This window comes from Gossypium hirsutum, chromosome D11 (genome assembly GCF_007990345.1).
Source record: "Gossypium hirsutum isolate 1008001.06 chromosome D11, Gossypium_hirsutum_v2.1, whole genome shotgun sequence".
NCBI classification, from domain to species: Eukaryota; Viridiplantae; Streptophyta; class Magnoliopsida; order Malvales; family Malvaceae; genus Gossypium; species Gossypium hirsutum.
This window is the reverse complement of record NC_053447.1, coordinates 15393061-15401410: the sequence shown is the minus strand read 5'-3', so window position 1 is coordinate 15401410 and position 8350 is coordinate 15393061. Positions and strand designations below refer to the sequence as shown.

General features: G+C 29.6%; 1 protein-coding gene and 1 long non-coding RNA gene across 3 annotated transcripts; one reads left to right on the top strand and one right to left on the bottom strand.

Annotated features, from left to right (window-relative positions):
* Positions 1–360: 360 nt before the first annotated feature.
* LOC107910958 (cytochrome b561 and DOMON domain-containing protein At3g07570) lies at positions 361–2918 on the top strand. The gene is made up of 4 exons (XM_041106241.1): positions 361–629; positions 760–1162; positions 2205–2488; positions 2590–2918. The coding sequence occupies exons 1-4, from the start codon at positions 450–452 to the stop codon at positions 2821–2823; spliced, it is 1101 nt and encodes a 366-aa protein (XP_040962175.1). The 5' UTR covers positions 361–449; the 3' UTR covers positions 2824–2918.
* Positions 2919–6074: 3156 nt separating this feature from the next.
* Positions 6075–8179, bottom strand: LOC107927201 (uncharacterized). 2 transcript variants are annotated; one of them, XR_001692396.2, is made up of 3 exons: positions 7886–8179; positions 7678–7749; positions 6075–6681 (listed from the first exon to the last, which is right to left on the bottom strand). It is a non-coding gene; the product is annotated as an uncharacterized lncRNA (long non-coding RNA). The 2 variants fall into 2 exon arrangements; XR_001688190.2 differs by lacking the exon at positions 7886–8179 and having other exon boundaries at positions 7678–7879.
* Between the last annotated feature and the right edge of the window lie 171 nt (positions 8180–8350).

The window sequence follows — 8350 nt, the reverse complement described above, 5'->3', positions numbered from 1 at the left end:
AGTTTAAGAAAATCAAGACTTTAATTTCTAACAAATCAGTCGTTTAAGAAGTTACTCTAATTCTTATATCAGTAAAATAAACATGAAAACCATTTGTTTAATGTAATCAGTCTTAAGGCAATGCACCTAATGAATCTAGAAATCCAAAGTTATTTAAAAATTAAACTACGGCCAACTTTCATTATTATTTAATAATTTTTTATGCAAATCATAAGTTAATAAATATTATAGGCTGTTTTAACTTACCTAATCATTTCTCCTGTAAACAAATATAAAGCCAGATAATACCTTAAGCCAACCACGTTCCTTCCACTAATTTAATATTTAAATTAAAAGAAATTAATCATTAACAACCACTCCAGCTTGTGACAAAACATATATGTATTTGGATAAACTTGTGTCACAATATTAAGACCAAATTCATGCCATAAAACTAAAAAAAAAAAAAAATGAAGCTATCCTCCATTTCTATTATCTTCTTCTTTGCTACCCTGCAGGCGCTATCAGTATTGCAGGTGAACTCACAATCCACAGATTCATGCAATTCCAACCTAAATCTTGATTTACCCTTTGATACATCTTTGCTTAATTGCCTTCCAGTTTGGAGCCGACATGATTTCATCCTTAGAGTAAGTTTTGTTCCTTGTAATTTAACAGTATGTGCATGTACCGTGATTTTTTTTTTCGTTGCGTAATTTCGTCGTATACTTGGAAGAGTAGATTATCGTTATTGAATGTTTGAACTCTTCCGTCGTGTAGTACGTTAGGAACTTGTCGAACGTTTGGAACTTCGTTCTGTCGGCTCCCGACACGAATTCCTTCGTCGCGATGGGGTTTTCGACCACCGGGCAGATGGTTGGTTCGAGCGCCGTGGTTGGCTGGGTCTCGGCGGACGGTAGTGGAACCGTGAAACAGTACTTTCTGGGAGGGCAGCGGCCGAATTTAGTGGTGGCTGATCAAGGGAACCTGACGATCGTGGAGAATTCTACCTCCATAACATCACGATCGTCGCGAGTGTACTTGGCGTTCCAGTTGAACACAAGTCAACCACTGTCGCGGGTGTTGTATTCGGTGGGGCAAATTGGGGTGATTCCATCTGCGCCGGGCTTTGCTTTGGCTGAACACCGTGACAAAGTCTCCACACTCTTGAATTATCGTACAGGTAATTAACATAACGGGAATAACTTGAAAACCTATACTTTCTGTTTTAGTTAATTTATATAAACAGTAGCAGCTTACGTGAATTATTCAAAAATACTTATTTTTAATCATAATTATCGGATTAGGTCGATTTTTGTGAAATTCATCGAATTAGGTTGATTTTGGGACTAGATGCGTTTTTAGTGATAAGGCAGGATAACACTTTTAATTTAATGTGCTTTCAGCTTTGGCTATATAGTTAGATATTAGTATTTTTATCTTTGAGTCTCGGGTTCAATTCCTCTTCTGTTCATATTTGTACTTTTTATTTAATGTTTCTTCAAACGTTTTAAATTTTAATTAATTTTTTAACATATTAGTTATTTGGTTAGATGATTAGATAGTGCTAATTACATCATATTGAGTCTTGAGTTTGATTTCTCTTCTACTCACATTTATACATTTTTTTCATGATGTTGCTTCAAGTTTTTTTTTAATTAATATATTTAACATATTAGCTCATTTCATTAGATAATTAGATAACTGAGGTTCATTATTTTTATAAGCATATTAATATATTTTTTATTTCATATTATTTCAAGCTTTTTTTAATTAATGTTTTGATAATATTTTTTAATTATATCATTATTCTTTCAATTAATGATATTTGTAATAGTTATTTGATTTTATAAATAAAAAAATTAAAAATAAAAAATACATTATTTTAAAAAGTAATTAATATAATATTAGTTACCATAAATTCAAACATGTAAATAAATTTTCTTAATAAAATTAAACGTAATATCTGAGTAATTAATTAATATAACTAAAAAAAAGAAACATTTTAAAACTCAAAGAACTAACTAAAACTCTATATTTTCATATACGCTATCATACCTTATTTTATATTATATATGAGTCATCAAATTTTTGTATATCCAATTAATTAAATAAATAAAATTATTATCGAAATCTTAAAAAAATAAATAATTTCATGTTTAGTAAAGTTTTTGATTCACTAATAATTTTTTTTTTCTCTGAGGAAATTATTTGCAATGGAACAGGCACAAGTGCATCGGATAGCCAACATTCAAGACTAAGGAAGAGCCATGGAATACTGAATATGCTAAGTTGGGGCATATTGATGATAATCGGAGCCATGGCTGGTCGCTACTTCAAGCAATGGGATCCCATGTGGTTTTATTCCCACGCCGCCATTCAGTCATGCGCCTTCCTGCTGGGCCTTGCCGGTATCATTTCCGGTTTCGTCCTAGAAGATCGTCTCAATGCCGAAGTCGACACCCACAAAGCTCTAGGCATCCTCATTCTCGTGCTCGGATGCCTCCAGGTTAACAGTCCAGCCATTCATATATATTCGATTAAGTAGATTCAAATTAATCATATATATATATATATCTAATACGAAGAATGGAATTGGATGGTATATAGGTAATGGCGGTATTTGCAAGGCCAGGGAAGGAATCAAAGGTGCGTAAATACTGGAACTGGTACCATCACAATGGGGGCAGAATTGTGATACTAATTGCAATAGCAAATGTGTTCTACGGGATTCATTTGGGTGAAGATGATGGAACATCATGGAATGCTGCCTACGCTGTTGTTATTTCTATCTTATTTTTACTTTCTATTATTTTAGAGGTTAAATTGTGGAGGCAAAATTAGTCAACTTCAGCTCCACTACTCTTTTTTTATTTTTTTTAATTAATGTTTTTTTCTCTCTCTTTGAATATAAACCCTCTCCCTATTTCTCCATGTAAGTTATGAATTTTGTTTTTATATTTTAGTTCAACTTTTTTTACTTTTTTACTTTTCAAAATTAAAAATTTTAGTCGTGATTAAACAATAATTGTTAAATTAGTTAAGTGAAAATTTGTTATTCTCGAAATCTTGCACAATAAATATATTATCATCATATCAGCCTTTTATTTTCATATAACTCATAGAAAAGTCAAATTATTTTAATTAATGGATTTAACCGCTATCATTTGAGTTATAATTGGAAATTTAAAATTAAAAAAACCATAGATATTACAATGATCAAGTTGAAGGGTGGGGACTAAATCCATAATTTTAAAAATATAGGGGCTAGGATTGAAGAATTCAAAAAGTACAAAACTGAATCCATATTACAAATAAACCATAGATATAGTACAACTTTTTTTTCTTTTTGAAAGTATAGACAGTACAACTTGCCCATATTATCTGACTTTTTCTGTATAGAGGGAGCAATAAGCAATTACATAATTTCAAAAATTCGACTCATTGGGCTGTACGATTAACTTTTGAAATTTATTTATTTTTATTTCCTTGCTTGATTTAAGAAGTAAAATCAAATTGATGAAGCTGTTAAAAAGGACTGTTGTTAAATTTGAATATATTGTATTTTAATATTCAAATTAATAGTGTCATCAATATAGAAGTGTTGATGGGCTGGCATAAAAAATGGGTCTAAATTTTTGTCAAATTTAACTCGAATAAAAATGCTATAACCAAGCCCAACTCGGTCTGCCTGTATTAAATTTTTTATAATTTTTTTAAAAAAAAGCATAATACATCAAAAACACTAAAAATATTAAAATAAAAGTTTCTCAACAAATTAAAAATAAATTTAAAAATGTCTTTATACTTAAATAACACTAAGATATGTGCAACTTAACAAATTTTACCTCTAAAATAGTAACAAAATTAACAATATAACAAGAGATATACAATATCCAAATAATAATAACAAAATAGTAGCAATATAATAGTGAAATGGCAGCAAAACCGTGGCAAAGCATCATTTTTTTTTTTGCAAATTCGGGTCGGGCCGGGATAAAAAACCTTACTTGAGGCTCGATCTATTTTCTAAAAGAGTCTTATTGTTTTTGCTCAAGCCCATTTTCAAGCCTTTATTTTTATCCAAACCTTCTCACTTTTCGAGGGGACCTTCAGGCCAGGCCACAAGTCTATATCAATTGAACTTTTAACTTTTAAATTAGACAAGTAAAGTGACTAAATTCTTAGAGTTAAAAGTAAATGTGCTAAAATTTAAAAGTATGAAAAGTACAGAGACTGAGGAGTAATTAGACCATTACTTTTTAAATTTATAAGAGCTCAATCAAGAACGAACAACACAATTTTGAACTTATTTATTTGGCTGGCGAATTTTAATTTGTATATTTTAGTCAGTTTTAGTTATTACGGTTTTCAAATTTTGAAAATTTCAGTATTTGCTCAAACAAAAACAGTTAAATATGTTTAGTGGAATTTCGAAATTAAAAAAGGGTAAGAAATAGAAATATCAAATCATAGAGACCAAAATTCATAAAATTTGCATAGTAGAAGGATTGATAGTGGAATTTAACCAATATAGGTGTTGGTTGACGTAAATTTATAGAGCACGTTTGGTTCGCTGTATTGGATTAGAGGTGTATTGGATTAGAGGTGTAATGGAATAGAGGTGTAATGGAAAAGCTGTGTAATAGCAAATCAACTGTTTGGTTGAATGTAATGGAATAGAGGCGTAATAGTAATCCTGTGTTTGGTTGAGTGTAATAGAGGTGTAATAGCATAATGAAAAAACTAAAATGACTAGAATACCCTTAGCAGAAATTTGTTTTGGTAAATGATTATTGTTATTGTTATTTAAATTTTAATAAGATTATTATTATCAATAATAAATAATTTAATCATATTTAAACATAATTATTATTAAATATATTTTAATTAAAATATATAATTTAATAAAATTCTTAATAATTAGCATAAATTTGTTTTGGTAAATGATTATTGTTATTGTTATTAAATTTTAATAAGATTATTAATATCAATAATAAATAATTTAATCATATTTTAACATAATTATTATTAAATAATTTTAATAAAATTATATAATTTAATAAAATTCTTAATAATCAATATTCTTATATGAATTTACTCAAATCATAATATATGATACTATAAAATATAATTTAACATAATTATTATTAAATATATTTTAATTAAAATATATGATTTAATAAAATTCTTAATAATCAATATTCTTATATGAATTTACTAAAATCATAATATATGATACTATAAAATATAATTTGAAATAATTATTATTAAATATATTTTAATTAAAATATATGATTTAATAAAATTCTTAATAATCAATATTCTTATATGAATTTACTTAAAATCATAATATATGATACTATATAATATAATTTGAAATAATTATTATTAACTATATTTTAATTAAAATATATGATTTAATAAAATTTAAAATAATTATTACTAATAAATTTTCTTATATGAATTTGTATAATTTAATATAATTATTATTAAATATAATTTAGTAATAATATATAATTTCATAAAATTATTGATAATAAATATTCTTATATGAATATATATAATTTAAAATAATTAATATTAAATATAATTTAATAATGATATATAATTTCATAAAATTCTTAATAATAAATATTCTTATATGAATTTACTAAAATCATAATATAACTTGAGAATTATATTCTGCATAAACATAATTAACTTATAATAAGCCACTTCACTTGTTTGATATCATAGTCAATAATTTACCTTTTTTACACTACTTATAATCATAAGTTTGTATAAATTATTAACAATAAATAAACACCATAATTAACTTGAACCCTGTATTAACTTGATGGATAAAGTATTTATCACCTCAAATATGATTTGGGTGACCACAAATGTGATTTGAGCTCAAATTATACTCATAGTAAGCTCAAATTTTTATTAATGCCAATGCCAACACTACCACATTTGGGTTCAAATTATACTCATAGTAAGCTCAAACTTTTATTGATGCCAATGCCAACACTACCAAAACCTTTTGGACAATTATTTCGAAGATTTAAACCAACAAAAAGAAAATCAATAAGTAATAAAACCATAGAAAATAAAAGAAAAAATTTGCCTTTGAAGCACATTCAATTGTGCACTTGGTTCTCTTTGATATCTCCATGATTTCTTCATCTTTATTCATAATATCAAACATAGGCAAACAAAACGATAATTGTAACCCCCTACCCCTACCAACATTTTATTGTAAGTATAACTAACACAGGATAACTAGTTGGCCTCTTAAAACAGTCAAAGACCAGACCCCAAACCAAACCAAACTGCTAAACAACAAAGCAGACATCATTAAAAAGACCCACCCCCAGAATGCATCATTTTCAATTCTTAGAAATGAGGAGCATAGAGCTGGAGAACCTTCTGCTAGGACGGTCTGCTGCTAATATCATCCCACCAAGCACTCACATGCTTCCTGCTGGTTGTCATGTATTCCTTTCCCATTTGACCCACCAAGTACTGAGTAAATGGCAGCTGGCTCAGGTCAACAAGGCTGAAGAAATCACCAGCCAAGTACTTGTTCTTTGACTGCCTCTCCTCATAAATATCCAGAACTTTGCAAATTTTGTCACAAGATGCCATCCTCTTCACAACAGCCAAAGCAACTCATAGTTCCTCTTGCGAATTATCTCTAATTTGCAAGATCCAAATCTAGGAATTCAAGGAAGAATATCTGTGAGTACAAATATCAAAAAAGAAAAACAGATTTCTTGTATAGAAACCGCAAAACAAACAAAATGCAAATACGCAGAGCACAAATATTAGGTTAGATAGATGAAAGCAATTTTCAGGAAAAACTGTAGAAGTAAAATGCATTTAGTTTTTTCACAATCTGCTAGTTTGTAGTCCAGATATTACAGAACTGGAAGTCTTTTCATTGTGTCCATGTGGAGCATTTCTTTAGTCTGGCAAACCAGATAACATATCTTGTTATATAATATTTGTCCTTGAATCAAATAACATGCTATAAAGCAAACTCCCATTTGTTTTGCATAAGAGCAGAAAGAAATGAAAGGAAATAAAAAAAAACTATTCCAGGTATGCATATGAGATCAATTCCATAAACTCATGAAATTGCGGCATTTCATTTTCAAACATAATATCCTATGAAATGAGAGGTGAGTTGAGTTAAACTTTCATTGGGTTATCAAAATGCAGCCTGGCATGCGCAAACATCAAAAGAAACCACAAGGCAGTATTGCTCACAATCAACTTGAAATCATTGGAAACAAAGTTTGGTAAGGCTTTTAGCCACAACAACTTTTCATAAAACGAAAATACCCAAATCTACAATTTCACCCGCTTTAAATACCTAAAAGTTCCCCTACTACTTAAAATCGATATATTATGAGAAATTCTATTCAATAAACTCTCCCCAGTAAAACGAAGCACAGATATCCAAGTTAAATCACTCTATCAAACAGATCAACCACTCACCAAATGTATAGCTTATAAGATTACGCATAAAAGGCCAGTCAAACACAGCATTCAACAACCTTTTTATTTATTTATTTATCACAGTTTTAAAAAATCAAACAGTTTCATGAGTACCGAAAATCACCTAATTACATTGACCCGTTTGCATGTCAATCAAAAGCATCCAAATGAAAATAATATATATACACATCCGTATAATGGAAATACCACCTGAAATTTGGGGACGATGAAGTGAAGCAATCAGTTCAAAAAGAGACTCTGCCTATTAGTTGAACTGAAGATCTGAGACAGTGAAGCCGACGAAAACAGAGACCGATAGAAAAAATGAAGAAATGAAAAGACAGACAAATCAGCATGCAAAGCAGCCACAATCCAAGGCAAAGACAGAAAACTAAAATGAAAAGTTCAAGATTCATACCTTACGCCGAGACCGAGAGAAAAAAATGAAGCAGTGGCTTTCAAACGTGCTGCAACAAATGAAAGGGAAAAAATGATCGAAAGAGAAAATCGGTAAAGTCAGACGAGGAGAAATGATGAGGACAGAAAAAGGAGAGGGTCGGGTGGGGAAGGAGGGTAAAATAGAGAGTTGGGAAGGGAAGCCGGACGTAATGGGTAATCCTCGATTTGGGAAGGGAATAGAAAATCAGGGAATTTGGGGATTAGGTCGGGATTGTAATACGCGCGTAATACCTATTACAGCGAACCAAACGCCGGAATGGGTCGGTAATGTAATAGGCGCGTAATCGGAGCGTAATGGATTACCTATTACACTGAACCAAACACACTGAGGGTGTCCCATCATCAACTACCTAAAAGAAGTTTTGAATACCTTTTCATTATTATTAAAGAAACCTTTTTAGATATTATAATTTCATATATTGTC